The 26,912-nt window shown below is 34.7% G+C and overlaps 1 protein-coding gene and 1 non-coding gene across 12 annotated transcripts in view; one reads left to right on the forward strand and one right to left on the reverse strand.

Annotated features, from left to right (window-relative positions):
• The window catches only part of PDLIM5 (PDZ and LIM domain 5), a 235,059-nt gene that overhangs the window by 104,530 nt on the left and 103,617 nt on the right, over positions 1 to 26,912 (reverse strand). For all 11 annotated transcript variants that reach the window (XM_058295329.2, XM_058295348.2, XM_058295300.2 and 8 more), the window contains exon 4: positions 1,427 to 1,469. In XM_058295329.2, the coding sequence (XP_058151312.1) occupies positions 1,427 to 1,469 (43 nt within the window). The remainder of the gene's footprint in view (positions 1 to 1,426; positions 1,470 to 26,912) is intronic.
• On the forward strand, positions 3,334 to 3,440 carry LOC111767037 (U6 spliceosomal RNA). The gene has a single exon (XR_002798934.1). It is a non-coding gene; the product is annotated as a U6 spliceosomal RNA (small nuclear RNA).

Here is a 26,912-nt window from a genome sequence, read left to right on the forward strand (position 1 = left end):
TTGAGTTTATATAGCATAGCATGCATGATAATGGGTCTCAACATGCATAATGTAAGTGTATCACTAAGTATTCTTTATAAAAATGAGGGAAGTTTCAAATATTTAGGAAATAGATTGGAAAACTACCGAAAAGTCTAAAGGCCACCATAATTGTTCAATTTAAACATATTTAAAAGAGAAAAAAATTTAAATACTCCTATAATAAACAAAACATTGCTATATATTTCTTAATTTAAAAATATCCAGAGTCTCAATTATAATATCATAGTTTAATTACTATCTGGAGTGTAACCAGAAGCTGTAACACAATTCTAACTCTTTAATTAAAGAGGAAAAAAAAAATAATAGGGAGGGGGAATAAGATAATTTTCAACAAATTTAGAAATGTGCATATTCTAAATTAGTTATCTTGACTTTAAATCAAGAAATTACTATAAAACTCATTACAAAAATGCAAATAACCAAATCAAATCAATCCTTTCTGTTTCTCTCTTTGCAATGTTTTGAGTTATGATTCAGAGAGGGAATGAAGCTCTTTTCCTTCTCATTTCCAAAATAAAATTTTAATACTTAATAGTTAAGTGAGGAAACAAATGAGCTTAGACATTTCTTCACTGCCATGAGCCAAAGAAAAAAATAACGAGTAAGAAAGATCAATTCCTTCTATAATAAATAGCAGTTGTGTTTGAAAACCCCCATTCTAAAGGAAGTCTAAAGTTTAAAAAAAAAATTAGGTTAAATCTCCACGACATTCAAGAATAAACCCCTACTCATCTTACCATTCCAAAAGGAAAACATTTTTTTTTAAAAAGCATACAATTGTGGCTATTATATTTACTTTTTAAGAAAAAGTTAATTAAATTGATCTTACAGGAATAAGCTAACTGAGGAAAATAGTAGGTTAATTTCTAAGCAAATCAATTAAAAGGAATTCAGCGGAAAGATAAGTAAAAGTTGGAGGAAATTACCTCAAAAAGCATAAACTAGACGTATATGAATAATGGCGTGGAAAAACCGGGGGACATATACAAAAGAAAACAGGGTAAACGCCAAAAAATCAATCCAAGAATACTTTAATAAAATGTCACTGAAGACCTGTTGGGATATTCATTTTCAGTAAATCCCTTTGAAAAAGAAATTAATAAAGACAAGTAAATTAAAAAGTGAAAGTGAACGTAAGAAATTTGGATATAGTTATTGATAATATATGGCTTTAGAAATGATACTTTGATAACATATGTATAATTAAAGATGGTTTATGTGTTGATTTCCATATTTTCTCCCTTATTTAAGCATAGAAACATGGGGAAAATTGTACTGAGACTATAAATTAAAAACCAGTATGGCCTGAGAAAGGACTGGGAATTACAGTGGTTCAGGAGGGTCTATCAAATAGTACTCTGATGATGCTAGATTAGAAACGTACCTTTTGAACAGGAACTGGTTCAGGCTTAGGGATAGCAGATGCTCTGGGAATAAAAGAGAAATAGAAAAAAAAACCATGAATTTTTATAAACTCGAAAACACATTAATGGAATTTTTACTGTTATACAACTTAATACATTACATCATCAGAATTTATAGTTTTACAATTCATAGTTTTGGCTTATTATTAGTCCATGGAAGCCAAATGCTGCAAGACCCTATATGCTTAAACATTAGTTACTCATTAGCAGCCTCTGGTTCTCTACAAACTCAACTGACAAAAAATAAAAGTTAATCCTGCTTGCTAATGCACCAATGTTAAATCCTTAAATTAAGACTATTTTTCCACCTCAAAGGGCAAATATAATAAATATGACTTTCTGATCTGGGAATGATCAGAATCCTCAATGATTTAATCTAAATCCCTATCTACAACATCTGCCTTTTCTCCTAATACCCAAGAATAAATCTTTGTGAAGATAAAGAATTGATCCAGTTGATTTGGGTCACTAAATGAGTATTTATTTCATATTTATATTTTAAGTACTCATATAAGTCAATGTACTTATGCGTAAAAAAGCATGTTAAAGTGCAAGCTCTTCCACTAAGCTATAATTGCAGCAAAAGCAGTGATCATATCTTACTTATATCACAGTGTTTGGCACGTAATAAATAGGTTATCAGTAATGAGTGTAGAAGGGCGGGAACAAGGAAAAGACTAAAACTCACATACATAATTATAATTCAAATTAGTTTTTATTATTTATATATGTAACTTGTATTCTTTTGCATTCATTGTGTTACTATCCCTTTGGTTAAGAGTAACAATAACTGGTCTGGAGCAACTTTCTCAAATAATCCTGCCGAAAACCAAAGTAGAAACTGTTATTATTCCCATTTTTCAGAGGAGGATCTTCAAAGTTAGAGTATGTAAATTGCCAAGGATGGAGCTCAGATCCATGCTTCTTCCGTTACAATAAATGGCCTGTCCTGTATTCAAGGAAAGTAAGTAAATGACTAGGAAAACCTCTAATGATTTAAAGTTATTTACCCAATATTAAAGTACATGTTATGCTGAATGATCCCAGAAGCAGTTCGGAGTCTGACACCAAGTGCAAAATTCAAGAAATGTAAGCCTAGTAGGTAAACAATAAGTAATAATTTTTAAAAATATATTTATTTTTAAAAGACACATAGATCCCACAAAACATCACCTTAAAAAATATAAGAGGTTTCCATATGCTCCACTCCCCATATCCCCCACTTTTCCCACATCAACGACTTCATTAGTTTGGTACATTCATCGCAATTGATGAATACATTTTGGAGCACTGCTCTATAGAATGGATTATAGTTTACATTGTAGTTTACATTCTTGCCCAGTCTACTCAGTGGGTTATGGCAGGACATATAATGTCCTGCATCTGTTCCTGTGATATCATTCAGGACAATTCCAAGTCTCAAAAATGCCTCATATCACACATCGTTTTCCCTCTCCCTGTCTTCAGCAACTCCCGTTGCCACTGTCTCCATATCAATGACATAATTTCTTCCACTGCTAGAGTGACAATAATTCTATAGTAGAATACCAGTAAGTCCACTCTAATTCATATTTTATTCCTCCATCCTGAGGACCCTGGGGTGGCAATGCCCACTCCACCTCTCAATTGAGAGGGGACTTTGATCCCACATGGCTGGTGGATGGGATTTAGTTCCTTGGTATGGTGGTCGACCATCCTCACCTCCCCGTCAGCTGACCTGGGTAAGTCCAATGAGGGGGAGAGTGGGTGCTGCAACACTGCTGAGGCTCAGGGATCAGCTGGCACATGGACAGCCCAGAGATTCAAATCTTCTGGGCATACACCAACACCAGCGCCAACCACAGGTTCAATAAAAGGGACAGAAGAGGTGCTCACTTAGGCAGCATATTTACTAAAATTGGAATGATACCAAGAAGATAAAGCATGGCCCTGTGCAAGGATGACACACAAATTCATGAAGCATTCCATATTTTTGTTAGCAGTAATAATATAATATTCTTGTATCTATGCCAAAGATGTGCTATGTTGATAATGGGGCAGTATGGAAAATGTGAGCCAAATGTACACTATGGACATGGTGACAATCAGATGATATAATCTCATCTGTAACAAATGTTCCACCACAGTGTGGTGTGTCGATAGAGGGGTGTTGTTAGGGAATTTTGCACATATACGTGCATGATTGTTTTATAAGTTTACCACTTGTCATAAGAAATTTTAAAAAATAATAATTTGGGTTGAGGGAAAACCACACCAAATGTAAGATAAGGACTATAATTAGTAGTAAGATTTTGACAATATTCTCTCATAATTGGTAACAAATGTCTCATGACAATGCAAGGTGTTGGTGGAGGGTTGATGTATGGAAACCCTGTAGAAGTTATGCATGTTTTCTTTGTAAGTTCACAACTTTTACTATACACTTACTGTTTATGTATATTCATATACAAATGATATAAAGATAATAATAATCGGGTTGGTTGGGGGGAAACACTCTGGTTAGCAGTACTATTTTGAAAATGCTTCTTTATTTATTAGTTAAAAAGGTTTGACAACAATGCAAGGTATTGGTGATAGGGTGAGTAATGACTCTTGTATGATGTCATATATGTTTGTTTTGTAAATTCACAACTATTACTATACACTTATTGTTTTATGTTTATGTATGAGTGAAATACTTCAATAAAATTTTTTTAAAAAGGGATGAAAGAGGCATGTGTAGAGAAGTCATACCTTAGTCCAACTCCATCACAATCAGCAGCACAAATTCCAAAGTAGGGCCCACTGGCAAGGCACTGAACTCCAGAATCATCTGCCATGACCATAGGACCTGGGTGTCTCCATAGCCCTCAGGAGCACCAGTACCTGGGGTTGAAACTATTTGGCTGTCTCTAAGATCCTGCTGAGACATGCATAAGCATGATCCCTCTGATGACCTCCCAACTCATTTTGAAGTCTTTTAGCCATATAAACTTATTTGCCTTTACCATTTCCCCCTTTTATTCAATGTCTTTTTCTAGTCACATCACCATCCGGTGCTTGGTAGTAATCCCTTAGCATCAGGGAGGCTCATCCCCAGGAGTCATGTCCCATGCTGGGAGGAAGGTAATCCATTTATATGCTGAGCTTGGCTTAGAAAGTGGCCACATTTGAGCAACATGGAGGCTCTCAGGAGGAAACTCTTAGGCACCCTGTAACTCTAGGAGCAATAACAATTTAAAGCTCTAACCCATGATCATTTTACTTACAGAGACAACAGATCATGAATAGAAGACAGGCTCTCAAATCTCTATGAGTTTAACCTAGATATGAACCCAAATCAACATTTTTAGCAGCGACCGAATTTTCCAGTAACAACTAATTTGGTTACTTAGGGCAGGCACTGACTGAAAAATTAGCTTAACAGAGGTCACAATGAAGGCTAGCATTTGGTTACTACAACACAGAATTACATTCTGTGTGACTGTATAATTTTCCATGTTTACTCTTAAATAGACAATTTCTCTTTTAGCATATAGGGTTATTATAACAAGCAAAGGAAGCAAGTTCAATTAAACAGTGGAATCTTCCTTTCATAAAAATTTCACACAAGAATGTAATTTACCAAACATCTACTTATTAAAACCATCCAAGAAGTGATTGAAAGTTTGCCATAATAGAGGGTATGATGATGCCCTTTTACATATAGACATGAAGCACTTCTGACAACTTAAAATAATTTGTAAAAAAGAACATGATGTTTTAGAGTCACTACATTTCCAAACTAAGAGTGAAATCATATATCCTATGTCTTTGAAAACAAACACCTTAGTTTTTTCTAGGTGTTAGTTCTTAAAGAGTGTTTAAAAAATACCCCCATAATGGTTATTAGTTATCATCAATTTTGGAGTCCAACCTCTTATTCTATTGAGAAAACAAAGAATAATCAAGAGTTTTAACATATCGTATGAACTGAAAGTAAGTTTGGAATTTTGATTTCACCAAAAAATTCTAAAATCTGAAAAGTCAGTTTTCGTTGCTTTTAAAAGCCTTGTAAATTCAATGACATGTCCCTCCTCTCTCTGATTACCGTTTTAATTCATGTCATCATAAATTCAAAATTCCAGGCAGTATTTTTGTAGAACTTTCATCTACAAAGTATGCTACAACACCATTTAAGCAATATAACTTTTGAATCCTCAGTTAAAAACATCTTCATTTTAGTATGTTATTTTGCTTTTTAGAGTAAAGAGAAGTCTAATGATTTTTCTACACTGAAATATTTGAAAAAACATTTTTAACAGTTTATGTACATAAAAATCTACAGTATGTATTAATCATATGTTAAATGTTCAACATGTTATATAAATCTTATATTTATGTGTAGTTACATACACTTAATGGCACTATATCATTGTGGGTCAATAAATCTGGAGTACATGATAATGGAAACTACAAAATGAATGAACAATAGCACTTTAAATAATCAATGTTACTAATTATCACAGAACAACTTAAATGAAAAACAAAATACACCACCTTTTCATTTACAGGTATAAAGATTTTTAAAATGTTAATATACAATGCTTATGAGATTACTTTTATATGTTGCTGGAAGAACTGCATTTCTTTTGGAGAATAACTGAGCATTTAGAAAAATTCTTCAAAAATGCTCATGCCTATCAACATAATAATCAACTTCTGGGAATCTATCATGAAGAAATAAAATATAGGAACAACTTTATGTATAAAGACATTTGTCACTACATTATAACTTAAAATAGTGAAAAGTTGGAAACAACTTATTAAATAAACAACCATGAGGAAATGGTTAACTATACTATAACATGATGAAAAATTATATAGTAATTAATATTATTAGAAATAACATGATAAATTGCTGACTCTATGATATCAAGTGTAAAAAGGAAGATAAAATTAAGCATATACAGCAGGGGCAGTGCACAGAAAAAAACAAGTGGAAAAACACCAACATTTAAACAAAGTACGTTTCATGAAAAATTACTTTCTAAAAAAAAAGTTCTGCTGTCAAAGATATCGGGAACACATAAGTTAAACGTTACATAAGCATCTTAACCATTGGACTCTCAGAACCTTTAATTTCCTATTGCCCATACTCACTTGAAAGAGAACTCTTTATTTTTCAAGACTGGCAGGAGTAGGAAAAAAAAAAAAAACCTGAGAAATGGTATTGCAAATATACATTTAAAAGAAGAGCAAATCTCTGCAAAGCCTGACAATGTTTACTTAAGTCTTCTACAAGTAGCTAAAATTAAGGAAAAGAAATACTACAATTCTTAAAATTCCTGAAATCTTTGCTACACAGAATACCTTTCTTATCAAACTAGTGGTTTCTTGAACTTTGTATTTAACAAAATATCCAAAAACTATGAGCATAATTTAATCAATGTTAAGGAGGGAAATACTTTTCCTGGAATATTAATTTCCTATATCCCTGAGAAAAAACGCTAGTATGTGAATAAAGAAAATAATTTCTCAAAATTACAATTTCTATAGTTGTCTTTCTTTTCTTTAGAAAAACATATTGAACATCCATTCTTTTACCTTCAAAATGCCACTACTACTAGTAAATGAATATTTTAAAGAATGTATAAATAAATAAGGAGTATTAAAATTCAAGGTATAATTATAAAAATGATTCTTGTATTTTTCTCTTCAAATCCTGGCAAATACAATGGGATATTATATCTCCCTTTCAACTACAGTGATAATTACAAGTGACTTTTTTTTGTAGGGTGAGAGTCTCAAACCAGAAGAGATCCTGGCAATGGCTTTGTGCCATGGACTCAACAATTTGCTTATTTTTCTTTCTTTCCTTAGCGTGAAATCATGTACTTGAGTAAGATACATCATGGTAAGATACTAGTGCCTTAACCCGGTCTATCCTCACTCACAGAATTCAAAAAATATAGCCATCAGTGTGGCTAGAACAATCTATTTGGAAGTTGATTGATTTTTCTTAAAGGCAGTATACAAAATAAAAATCCCTGATGCATTATAACCAATTTCAAAACTTCTAGCTTAAGAGCTGAAAGGAGTTCTAAGTTATAGCGGATTGTATCAAAACAAGAATTGTGATGCCCTGGTTAGAATAATATACAGGAAAAGTAATGCTACAAATAAGCATTTACAAATAGCTCTATCAAGGATCAGAATCAAACAATTAAGAAAAAGTTCATCTTATGGGCACCCAATGAGTGGTATTTTATTTAAGTTATACTTTTAACTACAGTGCATTTTTTCTAATAATTCTTTATTAAATAACATGTTTTTAGTTAACAAAATAACCCATGAATGTTCACATTTTTGTTGAAACAAGCAACTCGGCTAGACTGATAAAGATTACTCACATAACTCATTACTTCTTGGTCATTCCTTCAACCATACCTAACATGGGTAACTCATAAATAATCATACAGAAAGGAGGAGGATTCTTGATTCACTCTCTATGAGATAAACTCTATGTAAGTTTCCCACAGCACAGACATCTTTGGGGCCAATGACCTCAGGACCCATAAACACTAGGGTACATCATTAATCACTTTAATTGCAAAGTTGTCAATTTGCAATAACAAAGCAACTCCAGGGGGAAAATGAGTGAGCACTCAAGTGTGCAGGGAGAGGTGCCTCTCTTAATAGTTTCACCAAACTTTATTTTATTTCAGTCTACTTTCCCAAAATCTCAAAACTTAAAACATTTAAATCACTATGGCAATGCATCAGTGTTTTTTTTTCAAATGATTTAAGAATATATACAGATATTTCCTATAAACAGAAGTTAAAAATACTTATCAGTATATTACAACATCTTCCTTACAGTAAATTCTACTCACTACACACACGTGCACTTGTCACATACTTTTTTTCTTTCTCTCCCTCTTTGAATATATAGAAATAAAGATATAACCAAAATCAAGACATATTTTTTTTTTAAGTGGTAGAAAAAAGGAAATAGGGTAGATGCAGAATTGTCCTCACCTATCTGAATTCATGGGACCATCTCTGCTAGTACCTGGCATTAAATTGGGTGTGGCTCTGATAAATCCAGAATAGGCAGCTGGTATTCAGTCATTTATTTCCCTAAGCAATGGTGAGTGCTTTAGTTGTGATTATTTTTTTTCCGGTGGCCATAGCAGTTGCCGATGTTTGAGAAGAAATTTTCATTAATCAGCTATGAATCAAGTGAGAGAGCGGATTTTGAAGAAAGAATGAAAGGACTTCTATGGGAGCTTCCCTGACACAACGGTTACACTATTTTCAAGGGGGAAAATGGGGGAGAGGGGAGAATTAGTCTAAATTTAAAAGGATAAATACTTGTCATTATATAATGAGAACATCAGCATCAGCATTACAAATACCATTTAATAGAGTTTTACTATGAGCTCAATAGAAGGACCTATATACAAGATATTGTTTAAATTTCAGAAATTTAGGTTAGAAATGTTAAATAATTTGGATCACTAAGAAGTTTAATGCCAATCCTCACATTATTCCCCCTCTAATATATCCTTCTCACCTAGCAGAAGCCGAGAAGCTCAGTTCTTCTCAAGGTTTGTTGCTTTATTTTTTATGGCTGAAGTTTACCAAAATAATGCTATATATTAAACTCTTCAGAAATACAACTGAACACTGATAAATTTAAGTAACTACTTTTGGTGACAATTTTTATATCACTTGACATTCCTCACTTGAGTTCATCCTTTATCTGTCTATCCATCAAATACAGACTGAGCCTTAGACACTTGAACTTTGAAGGTTTTTGTGAATCCCAGAAAAGATCATGTTCTTAAAGCTAATTCATTCCTGATTCTATGGGACCCTTTGGATTGGATTGGATACAGTTGGGGGAGACTTTGACTGGATTACTTCAGTGAGATGTGACCCAGGGTAGATCTTGGTCCTCTTGCTGGAGTCCTTTATAAACGGAGGACTGAAAGCAGAAGACTCACACAGAAAAAAAGCCACAGAGACGGAGAAACCTTGAGAAGCTGAGAGAGAGGTCCCAAAGGCCAGAGGCTGGAATTAGCAGAGCAAAGAAGCAAAGAAAGGGGCCTCTGAGAGGCTGAGAGAGAGGCCTGAAGGAGAGGGAAAGACAAGCAATACCTGATTGCACACATCTGAGCTGAGAAAAAAAGCATCTTTAGATGAAGCTGCATGTACCCGATTTGCCCACAACCAACCTTCAATGAGACAGCCTCTTTAATGATGCCTTGACTTGGACATTTTCACAGTCTCAGAACTGTAAGCTTTTAACCTAATAAATTCCCATTATAAAAGCCAACCTATTTCTGGTATATTACTCCCAGTAGCCTTTAGCAAACTATTTCAGGATTTGGTAAAAGCATCTCCAAAGGTCTTGCTATTAAAGCATTAATCAAATTGCTTCCATTTCTAAAATCAGAACCAATCCAAGCAATAAGGCTCTCTAGCAACACCTTCTCATCTAACTCCTCATCATTGAGCTGGCCATTTTGTAGCAAGAATACTTGGTCAATATGGGAACATATTAACAAAGGGTCACCTCTATAGGTAACAAGAATGTAAAGCAGTGCCACGGAAAAAAAGAATCAAATTTCAATCAATTCAATGTCCAAGAAAAAAATGTTCAGGACACAAAAATTAACTGTAGGCACATCTCAAACTAATGTGGTCATATTCCAGGTAAATTGGTTTGGCCTAGTCAAAGCTTAAATTTCTAGAATACTCCAACAAAGATGAGAAATTTAATTTGTTATCCACAGGTATATTTTAAAAATATTAATACACATTACAAAAATAAATGTTTTTCTACATTCCGAAACTTATTTTATCTGTCTTGAAATTTTTCAAATTGAGTACAAATTTTCTTTATTCTACATTTTTTTTGCAATAATATATTTTTATCAGGGAAAGGTTTCATCTGTCCATTGTGCTTCATGGCCATAGTCAAAATAATCTCAAGGTCATTTAAAGAAAGAAATGCATTTTTCTAATTAGCATTTTAAAAACAATTTCTATGAAAAAAGAATGTTGAAAATAGTATAATATTTTAGATATACTCATGGATAAATAAAAGGAATTTCAAAGTTTGGGATAAGTCACTCTTACCATGGGTAAAATTCCAGTTTAACAAAAATACCATTTCAATAAAGGGTGTTTATGTAAAGAATCTATTTTATATGCCCCATTGTTACAAAATAAGAAACTTTAATTGAAAAGGGCAAGAGAATATTTTAGTTTTGGTGGGCCATAGTCTCTTTTGCAACTACTCACTTCTGTCATTGTAGAGTGAAAGAAACCAGAGACATAAATAAATAAACATGGCTGTATTCCAATACAATTTTATTTATAAAAGTGGACAGTATGATGGATTTGGTCTGTGAGCCACAGTTTGACAACCTCTGGCTTAAATCATTTTTTGCTTTGATTGTAACAAATCTAATACATAATCCTACATAATCACTGCTCTTCTGGACTCCACACTTCATAGTCATTCCATATAATGAAAAACCCTGATTACAATTCACTGGGGCACTGAAAGGTAAAAAGAGAAGAGATACACACTTCTCATTACTCTTTCTTTCTGTTGTTGCAGGACTCTTTCCTTCAATTCCTCTTCTCAAAATTTCACAGTACTTGAGAATAAATCATCTATCTAAACTTCTAGCCACCTATTCAAATAAAATTCAAACCACTCACTGATGCTGAAGCTTAGGGAAGAGACAGGTTTAGTGTTACAGGATTAAGGACACATTTATAGCACTATTTTTAACTCTGCTACTCAGCACCTCAGTTCATTTGCTAATACATGATAAAGTCTTCTCAAAACCTCTCTCATCTTCTGCTTCTATATACTAGAAATAAAACCATTAGTAATATAATGTTTTTTTAAAATTCCTAAAAGAACAAGTGAAAATGATGTACCATACATTCCATAAGAGAAGAGTCTGACAAGTATAATGTCCTTTTTCTTTTCTATACAAGCTACACTTCAATTTCATGGTAGGCATAAATTGCAATACCTCTAGAGTTGATAAAAACAAGTAATCTATAATCTACTAGGTTTATAGCTTCCTTTGGGCACAGTGGTAATTACTTTTACTTAATATATCATCTCTTCCAGGTCCAATGAGTTAAAAAAAGACAATTATTTAATCAACATAGTACTTCGTTATTAATTTGAAAACAATAGGATTTGCAGAGCAAATTATCTGTCTGTAAAAAATTAAAAGTTCTGTTTTAGATTCCTAGGCTGCTCAAAGAAGATACCATGAAACGGGTTGGCTTTATAAAATGGCAATTTATTATTTGACACTTTGAGACCATGAGAATGTCCAAATCAAGTTATCAAGAAGGCAAGGCTTTCTTCCCAAAGACTGGCACAGCAATCCTTGGCTTCTCTGCCACATGGCAAGACACACAGTAGTGCCTGCTGGTGTCTCCCTTCTCTCCCAGGTTCTGCTGATTTCAGCTTTTTCTTGCTCCTGTTGTTTTCTCTCACTCTGTATTCAGTCCATTTATAAAGAACTTCAATGAGAGAAATCCAGAAAGACGAATGAGGCACTTCACACCCTAACAGAAGTAACCTCATTATAAGGCCCTACTTACAATGAGTTCACACAGGGATGGATTAGATTTAAGAACATGCTTTTGTGGAATACATACAGCCTCAAATCACAAGGTCCACTTATACCTACACATTTGTCCGGCACTTTTATGCACCTGTTCAAATGTCCTTAAAACAAATATGATTAAAATTTGTATTAGGAGAGTAAGCATCAATACCAAGACCATATGTATGATAGGATTTTCATAGACTTCCAGCAATGCATGTAAAATTGATGACTTCAGGAAAATTTTCGTAAGGGTCAAATGCTGGAAAGCTGAATAAAAGTAGGATGAGCAGACACTTTTCATAGCCTAAAATTTCTTCTATTTATTCTTTTTGGGGAACAGACTCACACCTTTAAGAAATACAGGCCCTAACCTTAGATAATCAGGCATTTTCTGAAGCTCTTCCCAAGAATAGGAAAATAGCTAAATCAAGATTTAAATTGTTGCAAGTCTAGATAATCAACAAGATAAACATTCTGCAGTTTCCTTGTTGGTACAATGTCATACCTTTTTTACAGAATTGCTTCAAAGATGGAAAGAGGTCATGCATGTAACACACCTAACAGAGTGCTTGGCACACAGTAAATAGTGAATAGTTACTTTTCCAGTCACCATGTAGGAGATGTGACTCTGGAGTTGTGGAAAATATCTGTCTCTAATTACATACTATTATTTTTTTAAAAAAACATTATCTGCCAGGATAATTTTTAAGAGAGAAAAACAATTTTTAAAAATCTGAGATTAATTAGAGGTAGTCAAGAAAATATCACTTAAGTACCTACCAAATGGCAATAACTTTACTGTGCCCATTACATAAAATATCTCATTTGTTCTTCCTGAGAAAGTAGTTATTGTTCTCATTAAATGATCAGAAAACAGAAATTCAAATGAGCTAAGTAATTTGACCATAGTTTAGAATTTCTAAGTGATAGAGCCAGGATGTGAATCTAGGTCCTCCAGGTGCTTAAATGAAGCTCAAACACTCTGCTTTATAAGTACAATATTAAACAAAAAAAGTGAAAGTCACAGAAGTAACTTTGCTAAAGAACTTCATACTGTAATGGTTTGAAATAGTAAATAACTTTAAACTTTCATTAGCTAATAACTATTAATTTTCAGTCACATTTATAGAATGCCATCTTTAGTTTAGGGTAATCTCAAAAGTCACTCACTGTAACAGGCATACATATATATGTAGTTACATAGATATACAGAGATAATACATCTTTTCGTATTCAGAGTGTACATTTTGCAGCCTGAACTACACACACACACACACACACACAAATAAGAGTTTTGGTTCTTCAGAAAATTTCTAGTTAAAGCTTAAACAGGTGTAAAAACAAAGAAACACAAGTCTTCAGTCCATTCTTTTTATTTTTTCTAGAGACCAGAATCCCATAGCAACAGGAAATTTCTAATAACTTCATTTTCCAGAAGGATGGGGCTATGTGTCAATTCCCTTGCATGGCCTGGAGGTTTCATAATGAATGCTAAATTGGGTATACTGTTCAAGACAGCAGTTAGCTTCAGAATCTGGTGGCCATGCAGATCTTGAGATACCATATCACATGACTTCTTGAGGTTCTTGTCAACTTCTTCCCAGTCTTAAGAAAATAAAGGAACTGGAACCATGGTTCCCATTACAACCATCAAAAGTGATATGTTACCAACAATCCAGAAAGAATTAGACTACAGGAATGAAATGTGCCCAGAGCAGACTCTGTTTTAATTGCTGGGGTTACAATAATGAATAACACAAAGCCCTTTCTCTGAAAGTGCTTTACATTCAACTTGGGAGAGTCAGACTATAAACAAATAAGCAAAATATATCAATATATCCCATGGCAGTAAGTGCTATAGAGTATAATACAACAAAACAGGACCAGGAACTTCCCATTTTATAGAAGGGGTCAGAGGAGGCCTCTATAACAAGACAAAATCTTAGCAGAAACCTGAACTAGAGAATTCCAGGTAGACCAAATAGCAAGTGCAAAGTTCCCAAGGGAGGAATGTGTCAAACATGCAAAAAATGAGTGAAAACTGGGGAGAGCAGTGAGATATGAAGACAAACAGACAGCTAGGTATTTGGTACTTAACCAAATCTTAATGTTGAGCAGTAGACCAATCTTTACATAGATTTGCACTATGTAAGTCTACTTAACTAAGAGAAAGGGAAGAAAGAGGGACTAAAACCTGCCCCAAAACTTAAATATATCAAAATGAACAAAATACAAACGGAAAACAGCAAAAAATCTTATTTGTTCTCCACACTTTTTTAAAAAATATTTTCAATTTTTTTTTAAGATTTACTTATTTTTACTTATTTATTTCTCTCCCCTGCGTTGTGGTTTTACACTTGCTGTCTGCTCGTCTTTTTTTTAGAAGGCCCTGGGAACCAAACCCAGGGTCAGCCAGGTGGGAGGCTTAATCACTTGAGCCACCTCTGCTCCATTTGTTGTCTCTCTCACTGTGTTTCCTTGCTATGTCTCTTAGTTGTGACATCTTGCTGCGTCAGTCCGTCACGACAGCTCTCTGTCCTGCTTGTCTTCTTTAGGAGGCATGGGGAACTGAATGCCTCCCACATCATAGGCAGGAGCCCAGCTGCTTGAGCCACATTCGCTTCTCTGTTCTCCACACTTTTGAAGTGTGAGACAGACTCTTTGAGGTTCACATTTATATGCACCATCCTATATAATGGAGGCAAAATTTTACCACTACCTTTTTCCAGAAACATTTCTTCTATTCTTGTCTAGGCTAAACATAATCGAAAATAATTTTTTTTTTTAGTATTTTGAGGTATTTCAGTAAAATTCAAGGGAATAATAAGAATGCTAGCATGCAGTGTAGCTTTATTAGGAAAACAAAGTTGGTCTTTTGTGGAGAGCAGACGAAATGAAAATTCTTCATACTTCATCATCTAATTTTTTCCATATTTTTAATATTTAAATAATTTATTAAATAATAAATTTTCATACTTCATCAATTTTTCCATATTTTTAATATTTAAAAATAATTTAAATAACTTGGAGAGCACACGAAATGAAAATTTTTCATACTTTATCATGTAATTTTTTTCATATCTTTAATATTTAAATAATTCTAGTAGTTACCAGAGTCAAGGAATTTAGAATTAATGACCAATGTAACTATTTTAGCCACTGATAGGTTAGTTCTTTATTTGTTAAATAACTTCAATATAGTCCTTAATTTCAAATTTATCAGTTAAGAAGTAGAACCTTATCAAACATTCTCATCACTAAATCTCTTTAAATTAGTTCAAAATATTTAATGTGATAACATTTAACTCTACAAATTAAAATTTAATGCAAGTTAAATTTTAAATATTTGCTAAATTTTTAAAGTTCTAAAAGTATTTGTGATTAATTTCAAATTTATACCATCACATAGAACAGACTGAAACTCATTTAACTGTTTCTTTTATTTAAGGATGAATTGTGATTATAAAGGCAGATAATATTTTTTATATTTGTGATTGATAATTTATTTCTGATTACAAAAGTTAAGCTAAATTAGAGTTCCAATATTTTCCAATATTAACAAATTACTAGTATTTTATTTTTAACGAAAGGATCATATAAAACATTATATTCCCTACTCTAATGTCTTTGTTATCTGAAACTACTGCACATTACCAACTCATGATGCCTATTTTTCCAAAAGATAAACTTGTTATTCTGAGAGGATATATGTACCTTTACCTCACCAATGTCTGAGTCTAAGATATTCGGAAATTATTGCAAACAGTGCTTCTCAACAATACACAGCTCACAACTTAGGTGACTCACTGTGAAAGTTTAGTAACATCCAAACTGATCAAGTGCTTGAAAATCATAACAAGTAAATTGCTTCAAAAGTTTCTAAATGATTATTCTGAATTCCTGTACTTAAGCCATTACAGACAAGTAATCAACAGTTAACAAACTGGTACCAGTACAGGGAACACAAACTGAGTAGCACTGACTTAGACCACTGTTTTCAAACGTTTTGTCATAATAAACAGTCAGGAAAATTTTTGTATTATGACCTGCCCAATAAAAAAAAATCCATTAAAATACATTCTATTCTAGTCCACTTCACTTACAAAAGGAAAAAGAAGAAAGGGCAGAAAGATGTTGATCCTGACCTAGTAAAATGAATGTATGAGTCCCAGGTTTGATAAACCCAAATCTTGACTTGAAGGCAGAGAGCTCAGAAGGGTCTGAGGCTTGACTAGGTCGCCTAATGACACTGCTGGGATGAATCATGCCTCCCACAAAAGGTGTGGTCAGCCCCAAACCCTGGTCGTGTTGCTTTGAATCCGTTTGCAAACAGGATCTTTGAAGATGTTATTAGTTAAGGTATGCCCAAATCGAATGAGGGTGGGCCTTAATCCAATATGGCTTTAGTCCTTATAAACAAAGGAAACTGGATGCAGAAAGAGAAGTGACAAGGAGGAGCCAGAAGCTGGATGTCAATTGAACCCGTAAGAGAAAGGAAAAAACACCACCACGTACATGTTCATATGATAGTAAAACCAGGGACCAAAGATTGCCAGCAGCTAGCCCAAGAATGCCAATGTCTTTGGGAGAAAGCAACACCTTGCTGATGCCTGGATTCTGGACTTCTGGCCTCAAAACCTTGAGCCAACAAATTCCTATCATTTAAGCCAAACTATTGCATGGTATTTTGTTTTACCAGCTGAGACACTAAAACACTATGCCTGAGACACATAATGGTCACACAACGAATGCTCACTGAATTGTACTGAAACAGCCCAGCTGTAAAATAATATCAAACGAGTTTTAACTAGTATTTGCATTCAATCTCACCAAAGGCAGAAAATAAACAAACACAACAACAACAATTAACACAGGGTTCTGGCTAGAACATACTTGTAAAGCTCAACCTTGACAAATTTGCTTTTGACAGAATTATAATCACTGAGAAGAGAAAAAATGCTGATCATAGATTACAATGTATTATTCCAACAATGACATCCTCCAGCAAGTAATTATAAAACAAAAACTAGACTGCAGAAATTTTTCTAGTTGATAATGTATGAAAAGATAAACAATAATTCCTAATAATTAAGGCAAATAATCTGAAATGCATTAGATTCTTTAGTAGGAAAAAAACACTCCCTCTAACCTGATATTTCTCTTATGGTGACTTTAAGCATCTCTAAAAGACCTCTGAAGACTGGGAAAAGGAGCCCTGTCATACTTACTTCCTCTGGCTCTGTGATTCTAGAGAAGTGTTTAAAAAAAAAAAAAAGAAAAGAAAAATCTGAAATTATATGCAATTTTGTGCCATTTTTAGAGCATTTTCATGAGAAGATTTCCCATAGCTTTTATTAGATTTTCAGAAGACTATGAGGCTCCCCAGAGAATAAGAACCAGTGTCTAGAAAAAAAGTAAGGTTGCTTTATGTTGTGATCTTTAAACAATTATTTACAATAGGTGAAAAAGCATTTATGTATCTTGCATCAAAGTTCCTGATTCCTTTCAAGGTAACAATGATTCCTTTCTTCCAGAACTATTTTGATTTTTAACTCTTTTAGGTGTTTTTCTAAAATGCTCTTGTTGAATTCCAAAGAGATTTTTTTCTTTTTTTTAATATATATTTAAGTTTTTTAAAAAGATACTTAGATTACATAAATGTTACACAAAAAAAACATAGGGAATTCCCATATGCCCCACTCCCTACCCTCCCACATTAATAACATCCTTCATTAGTGTGGTACATTTGTTACAATTGATGAACACATTTTTTGGAGCACTGCCACTAAGCATGGATTATAGTTTATATTGTAATTTATACTTTTTCCCACAAAATTTTCTATTATGATAAGATATATAATGGCCTGTAACTGTCATTGCAACATCATTCAGGACAATCCTCAAGTCCCAAAAATGCTCCCATATTACACTTATTTTTCCCTCTCCCTCCCAAGATTGTAACGCACAGAACTTTCAGTTACAGTTGTCTAACAGAAAGAGGCTATCCAGTGGTGATGTCCATGCAGTAGGTGTATCACTATTTCAAGTATCCTTACATAGTGGAAGGCTGGACCACAACGTGTCTTCAAGCTCAAGGGAACACAAATAGCTTTATCACACAGTCTGTACCATTCAATGTTAATTATTCTGAAACTGTTTATATTAGCTAATTATTTTTCATAGGAGTTTATTACTTATGACAAGGTAAAAAGAATCCAAACACTGGCAAATATACCCAACACTTAGGCCTCAAAGAAAAGCAAACCATAGTTAAATAAAAATTCGCCTAAATCTTTGCTTGGTCACTTTGATAATTAGTATAACATCCTATACAGTGTCCTTGGAAGGCAGTATACCACAGGGTTAAGGGCAGACTGTCCACATTCTAAACCTAGCTCCTCCATTTACTAATGTACAACCTAGGGCAAATTCTTTTATCTCTATCTCAGTTTCCTCACCTGTAAGATGGAAATAATAGCAATACTTACCTATCTTAGAGGGTGCTGTGAAAATTAAATGAGAAAATGTCTGCAAAGTGTTTAGATAGTTCTTTCCATATAAATAGACAATATTATAGTATCACCTATGGTATTGATTTTCCTCCATAACTTGAAAAATTGATCAGAAATGGCAATTACAATCTTCTTCAGGGCTCTTGGCTTTTATGAGGATGGAAACATTCTAACACTAAAAACAATATACTTTTGTGAAGGCCATCTCACCAGTCTAATTTCAGTAAATGTCAGTTCTTAGCTGCTGTAAAAATTGAATGGAAGTGCTGGAGTAATGGGAGAAATAACCCATTTCCAAATCATCCACAATATAAAGAATCACTATTAAATCCCCAAAGAGAAATTAAAATTCACTTAGCTTCTAAATACTTCTTTGAACTCACAAGAATCCAGGACTTGGTGAAGGCTACATTATTCTGTAAAGTTAGATGGAGAAGAAAGAAGTACATGTTGGATCAGCAAAGCAAATTCAATGACTTTGAATTCCCCTTTGGTGCTTCACTGAATCCAAGGTACAAGTATAACACTTAAGTGCACCAAGGCATGAAATTATGTGCATTTGCTTTTAGAGGTTTTGCTTGGGGGAGAGTTTGGGTCTCTAATGTCCCTGGAATGATCATAGTGATTAGTGACAGAGTCCACATAGATAAGAAACTATCACTGACTGTCCAGGAAACAAGCTCTGCTCTTAAGTGCCATGAAGAAATCCAGCATATTAAAACTTTCTTCAGAAGTACTTACAACTACTTAAGAAATCCAGGAACAAAAAAAGTTATGACACAAATACCAAAGTCACACACACGCAAAAAGTGATTATATACCCAACTTGTTTCTTCTTTACTTTGCATCAATGGATATATCCCAAAGTCCCAAACATACATGGCAATAAAATACAATAATTACAGATCAGAGTGGCAGCTGTGTTCTCAGACTACATCAAAGGGTGTGGGTGAGTTATATACCTCAATTACTGTTGGGATCCATATTAAGGAAAATTAAACTCTGTTTCCATTTTGACATCTAAGAATTTGGCTGCTTCCACACATGGCCTTGTTTTTTGGTGTCTATCAAAAAATTGGTAATTTAGCATCTCACTGATCTCCTATTTTCTGAGGAAATCTATACCAGAGCAAACACTGGAATATGCTTATGCACTGGTGTTCCTGTGAAAACAAGATGAGGTATGACAGTCATTGCTCTTCCTGTTGAATCAAAAACCTTTAATGAGTTCTGAAGTTCAGTAGCAGTTAAATATGCGGGAATATTGATGAGGACTGTTAAGAAATCAGTGATTTGTGGAGGTAGGAGTCTTAAAAATAGCACTAAATAAAAGGTCAGACTCAGGTAATCACAACTTTCCATTCCAGAGTTTTCCCAAAATATTCATTGTAACTTAAAAAAAAATCCACAGCCTGTGGTTGATGAAGATCAACACTAAGAAAACCAGGTTAAATTACTGATATTCTACAATGACTTTAGAGAATATCATACCAAGATGATAATTTATTTTTTATTTTTCCAGATTTCATGATAGAAAACTGTAACTTGATCTACTGTAAAACCATCACAATTTTCTACTAATCAAAATCTCTCATTCTGTAATATAAACTTTTTTCAGTTTACCAAAAATTTTAAGAGTATAAAAATCTGCACAAAATGCTCCAGACAAAAAATTTCCACCATAACTACTTGCAGAGGCGAGCCAACACACAGTTTTGTTTACACACTCATTAAGATCAACAACCATTTATGTAATTAGGTTCTCATTTCACCTACAATGAAAGTAAAGCAGGAAGGACAGAGTTCCAGGAAGATGGCGTCAGAGTAGAAAGGTATGGTTCAGTTCTCTCACAAAACAACTGAGAAAGAGACAAAAGTCGTCTGAAAGACATGCTTTAGGGGTCAACAGACCAGGACAGGGCTGAGCAACCCTCAGGAGGGTGAAGGAGAGAGAGACAAAAAAACTAAAACAACTGTGAATTACTAAACCCCCTCAGTGACCAGGAAGGGCATCCATCCCCCACCTTCTAAGTGCACAACCTGGATAAAACCCATGGCCCACTGCAGCCAACTGACAGGGGAACGGACAGCTTCCAACTGAGAGAGAAATGGATGTCTTCCTCCCTGGGAAAAGTGAGGGTACAGGGGAGGGCTGAGAGTGGTTCTCTTCAGTGAATTTGGCCAGCAGAGCCTGTTTTGAATCTTGGCTCTGCCCAGAACAGAAATACCAGCAAGCAGAGGCTGAAAGAAACACCTCCATGGAAAAGCTCACTGATGAGCACCATCTGCTGAACGGCCAAAAAACTGCAAGAGAAAAACTACTTTTAGGGCTCTCTTAACCCAAAATTCTAGGAGAAAATCTGTACCTCATTATTAAGTCCCTGACCCAATATTTTTTTTTTATTTTTAAAAAATTTACTGAAGTATATCACACATACATAAACAATAAGTGTACAGTAATAGTTGTGAACTCACAAAGAAAACACACATAACAACACATAGGGACATCATACCTCATCCTACCAACAATACCTTGCATTGTTGTGAAATATTTTAATCTAATGATTAAAGAGCATCCTACCAAAATATTACTACAAACCAAAGTATCTTATATTTGGTGTAACTGTCCCTCAACCCACCCTATTATTTTTATATCATTTATATATGAACATATATAAACAATAAGTATATAGTAAAAGTTGTAAACTTACAAAGCAAACATACATAACACCATACAGGGGTTCCATACATCAACCCACTACCGACACCTTGTGTTGTTCTGAGGTATTTGTTACAAATGATGAAAGAATATTCTCAAAGTCTTACTACTAACTATAGCCCTTATATTACATTGGGTGTATTTTCCACCAACCCATCCTATTATTTTTAAATATATTTTTTATGACAGAAGTTGTTAAACTTACAAAACAATCATACACATGTGCAGGATTTCCATACAACACCCCTCTATCAACACATTACACGTGGTGGAAAATTTGTTACAAATTATGAGATTATATCATCAGACTATTACTAGCTCCAGAGTGTACATATAGCACACTTTTTTCATACACTGTCATTATCAACATAGTACATCCTGGTTTAGATGAATAAATATTACATTATCACTGTTAATCACAGTCCATAGGTCACTCCAGTTTTATTTTTCCCATGCTTCTCCACATTCACACCACCCTACAATATCTCCTCTAGCTCACAAAGGACACTCTTGCATCTATACCATCAACCACAATTCACATCCACCTCTGGGTTTACTGTATTATTCAGTCCGTATATTATTCTTAAGCTTTCTTTCAACTGGCATGTACATCCCTAGACTACCCTTTTCACCCACATTGCCATTTATAAACCAGCTGTTACTCAATATAATGTGTTACCATCAACTCTAAACATTTCCATACTTTTATAAGTAAAGTTAATTAAAACTTCTAATACATTAAACATCAGTAGTCTATCTCAGTCCTCCTCTTATCTCCTTTAAGAATCCACCACATACCACCAGATCTTGAAGATATTTTCTTACATTTTCTTCTAGAAGCTTTATGGTTCTTGCTTTTGTATTTAGGTTAGTGATAGATTTTGAGTTAATTTCTGGATAAGGTGTGAGACAGGGGTCCTCCTTTGTTATTTTAGCTGTTTTGGATATTCAGTTCTCTCTGCACCGTTTTTTTAATGGACTGATCTGCCTGAGCTGGGTGGGTCTCAGAGGCTCATCAAAAATAACTTGACTATAGATGTGAGGATCTGTTTCTTAACCAACAATTCGGTTCCACTGGTCTATGTGTCTGTATTTACATCAGTGCCAAACTGTTTTTACCACTGTAGTGAGAAAATATGATTTAAAGTCCAGAAATGAGAGTCCTCCAAGTTTATTTTTCCTTTTTAAGATGTTTCTGGCTATTTGGGATCCCTTACCCTTACAAATAAATATGCTAATCATGTTTTACATTTATTTTTAAAATGCTGGTTGAATTTTTATTGGGATTGCATTGAATCTGTATATCAATTTGGGCAGAATTGACATCTTAATAATAGCTAGTCTTCTAATCTGTGAGCATGGAATATTCTTCCAATTATTTAGGTCTTTTTTATTTCTTTTAACAATGAGTTAAAGTTTTCTGAACCCAAGTACTTTACACCATTGGTTAAGTTTATTCCTAGATATCTGATTTAGTTGCTATTGTAAATGGAATTTTTTTTCATGAGTTCCTCCTCAGATTGCACATTACTAGTGTCTTTTTTTTCCCTCTCCCCTTCCCCCCCACCCCTAGTTGTCTGCTCTGTGTCCATTCACTGTGTGTTCTTCTGTGACCACTTCTATCCTTATTAGTGGCACCAGGAATCTGTGTTTCTTTTTGTTGCATCATCTTGTTGTGTCAGCTCTCCATGTGTACAGCGCCATTCTTGGGCAGGCTGCATTTTCTTTCGTGCTGGGCAGCTCTCCTTATGGGGCGCACTCCTTGTGCGTGGGGCTCCCCTACACGGAGGACACTCCTGTGTGGCACGGCACTCCTTGCGCTCATCAGCACTGTGCATGGGCCAGCTCCACAAGGGTCAAGGAAGCCTGGGCTTTGAACCACAGACCTCCCATGTGGTAGGCGGATGCCCCATCTATTGGGCCAAGTCCATTTCCCACTAGCGTCTTTTAAAGTCCATTTCATCTAATATAAGTATAGGTACTCTGGCTTTTTTCTTTTGGTTACTGAATGCATGGAGTATCTTTTCCCTGCTTTTCACTTTCAGTCTATTGGTTTCCTTGGGTATAAGGTAAGTCTCTGGCAGGCAGCATATAGGTGGCTCTTATTTTCTTATCTACTCTGCCAGTCTGTGTCTTTTGATTGGTGAGTTTATAGTCTATTAATATTCAATGTTATTACTATAAAGGTAGTTCTTATTTCACCCATTTGACCTTTGGGATTTACCTCTCATATTTTGTTTTCTCCACTCTTTTGAGATTCTGGTTACTTTCACTGATATAATCTTTATTTCTAATCTCTCTTTCAAGTCTCTCCCTCCTGTCTTTTCATTTCAGACTGTAGCACACCCTTTAGTATTTCCTGTAAAGCCTGTAAATCTTGATTACAAACTCTCTCAATTTCAGTTTATCTGTGAATATTCTAAACTCACCCTTATTTTTGAAAGACAATCTTGCTGGATATAAGATTCTTGGCTTCAAGTTTCTCTCTTGCAGTGCCTTAAATATACCAAACCACTGTGTTCTTGCCTCCATGGTTTCTGATAAGAAATCGACAAGTAACCTTATTGGGTATCCCTTATATGTTATGTGTTGCTTTTCTCTTGCTGCTCTCAGAATTCTCTTCGTCTTTGGCATTTGACATCCTGATTATTATGTCTCTTGGAGTTGATTTATTCAGGTTTATTCGGATGGGAGTACATTGTGCTTCTTGGACATGGATATCCATGTCTTTCAACACTGCTGGGGAATTTTCTACCATTATTTCTTCAAATATTGCTTCTGCCCCATTTCCCTTCTATTTCTGGGACACCCATGACATATGTTTGCATGTTTCTTACTCTTGTTTAGTTCCCTAAGACCTAGTTCAATTCTTTCCATTCTTTTCTCCATTAGTTCTTTTGTATGTTTGCTTTCAGAGGCCATTTCTTCAAGCTCACGAATCCTTTCTTCTGCGTTCTCAAATCTGCTATTATATGATTCCAGTGTATTTACTAATCATTAGCTGAAGTTGGTGACCAAATGTCTCTCCCTCCCCTGCTTTTAGGAAATGGAGCTTCCAACACCAGCCGCTGAAAAACTCTCAAGACAGCTTGTGCCACCAGAGCAGAATGATCACCACCCTCTTGAGGTGTGGCCTATATTTTCCTGGAGAGGTTGGGATAGGTTCCCCCTGCTTTCTCCCTGCTGGAGGTGGGACTGGGGCTTGGGCTAGAGCTGCAATCTGATCTGGATGGAAAGAAGCTGGTCCCTACCAGCACTGTGATTTTTCAGTCAGTTCAGCTTCTTCCAGGAGCAGAGTTACAATGGTGTCTAGCAGCCTCTTTGTGACTTGGACAGGTTCAAACTTTAGCCATTCTTAGGGTTAAGCCAGACCAGTTTACTAATCATAAGTTGAGAGTGGTGCCCAACCGTCTCTACCTCCTCTGTTTTGGGGAAATGGAACATCCAATTCCAGCAGCGGAATGTATCCGAGGTGTTTTGTGCTACCAGTGAAGAATGGGCACCAGTCTCCATTGTGTGGAGTGCTCTATTTACAAATCTTCTCTGCAGATGGGCAGTCCCCTTCTTCAATTCTTTCAAGGATGTTGCAGGATGCTCTTCTGGTCTCCTGGAGCCACCAAACAGATGTCTTCGGTAGCTCTGGGTGATTACTAATTGCCCTGTAGCCAACAGTTGACTCTAGGAGCTCCTCACTCTGCCATCTTCTTGCTGGTTGTTTCCTTGAACCAGTTTTTAGAACTTAATCTAGACAATTTTAAAGACTCAGAATAAGTTGAACCAAAAATCAAAGAGCAGCTGTGAAAGAAAAAACAAAAAACAAAACACTAGGCAAGCAAGAGAAACTGACAATCAGAGCAAATTCACCAACACATTCAGATGCCTACACAACAGCAAAAAATTACAAACCATGCTAAGAAAAAGGAAGAGATGGCCCAGTCAAAGGAACAAACCAAATATCCTGATGAGGTACAGGATTTAAGATAACTAATTAATGATAATCACACAAATATTCTAAATAGTTCAAAGCATTGAGGGAAAACATTATTAAAGAGATAAAAGATATTAAGAATACACTGGGTGAGCATTAAGAACAATTTGAAAGCCAACAAAAGAAAGTAACAGAACTTATAGAATGAAAGACACAACAGATGATATTAAAAATACATTAGAAGTATGTAACAGCAGATTTGAATTGCTAGAAGACAGAATTAGCGATATCAAGGACAGAATATCTTTTCTTGAAAAGACACGAGAACAAACAGAAAGAGAAAAGAATGGAAAAATTTAAACAGGGTCTCAGGGAATTGAATGGCAATGCAAAATGCACAAATATACATGTTATCATTGTCCCACAAGGGGAAAAGAATGGAAAAGGGGTAGAAAAAACATTTATGAAATTACTGAAAACTTCCTAGCCCTCTTGAAAAATATCAATATCCAAGAAGGAAAACACATCTCAAACAGAATAAATATGAAGAGACCTACCTCGAGATACCTACTACTCATAATGACAAATATCAGAGATAAAGAGAGGATTCTGAAAGCAGCAAGAGATAAAGCATCACATATAAGGGAACCTCAATAAGATTAGATGCTGACTTCTCATCAGAAATCATGGAGGCAAGAAGAAAGTGGTATGATGTATTAAGTTACTGAAAGAGAAAAACTGCCAGTCGAGAATTCTGTATTAAGCAAAACTGTTCCTTAAAAATGAGGGTGAGTTTTAACTTTTCACAGACAAAAACTGAGAGAACATGTTACCAAAAGACCAGAATTATAAGAGATACTAAAGGTAGTGCTGCAGCCTGAAGGGAAAAAACAAGAGTGAGAGACTTGGAGAAAAGTGCAGAAAGGAAGATTATTAGGAAGGGTAAAAAGACAGACAATAGTAAGATATGACAATGGAAAGCCAAAGGATAAAATGGACGAAGTAAGTAATGCCTCTACAGTAATAACACTGAATGTTAATGGCTTCAACTACACAATCAAAAGACAAAGTCTGATAGAATGGACAAAAATGATTAAGCCATCTATATGCTGTCTATAAGATACTAAACTCAGAAATAAGGACATAAGTGGTGGAAAGTGAAAGGTTGAAAAAAGATATCCCATACAAATAGTAATCAAAAAAGATATGGAGGAATGAAGCTAATATGGAAGAAAATAGTTATCAGGGATGCAAGGCCATTGTATTTTAATGAAAGGGAAATTCACCAAGAATAAATAACTATAATAAATATTAATGCACCAACCTGGGTGCCAAAAGAATCACTCACTGGTAAAACTGAAGCGAGAAATAGGTGTCTATGCGATAATATTTGTAGACTTCAATACCCCACTCTCAGCACTGGATAAAACATATGTACAGAGGATAAATTAAAAAACTGAGTATGAGGGAAAATAAACTAGACCTAACCGGTATAAAGCATTACATCCCAAACAACAGGGGATACATTCCTTTCAAATGCTCATGGATCCTTCTCCAGAATAGACCATCTGTTGCGTCACAAGACAGATCTCAATACATTTTAAAAGACTGAAATTATACAAAACACTTTCTCTAATCATAATGGAATGAAGGTGGAAATCAGTAAAGGAC

The sequence above is a fragment of the Dasypus novemcinctus genome, chromosome 1 (assembly GCF_030445035.2).
Source record: "Dasypus novemcinctus isolate mDasNov1 chromosome 1, mDasNov1.1.hap2, whole genome shotgun sequence".
In the NCBI taxonomy this organism is placed as follows: Eukaryota; Metazoa; Chordata; class Mammalia; order Cingulata; family Dasypodidae; genus Dasypus; species Dasypus novemcinctus.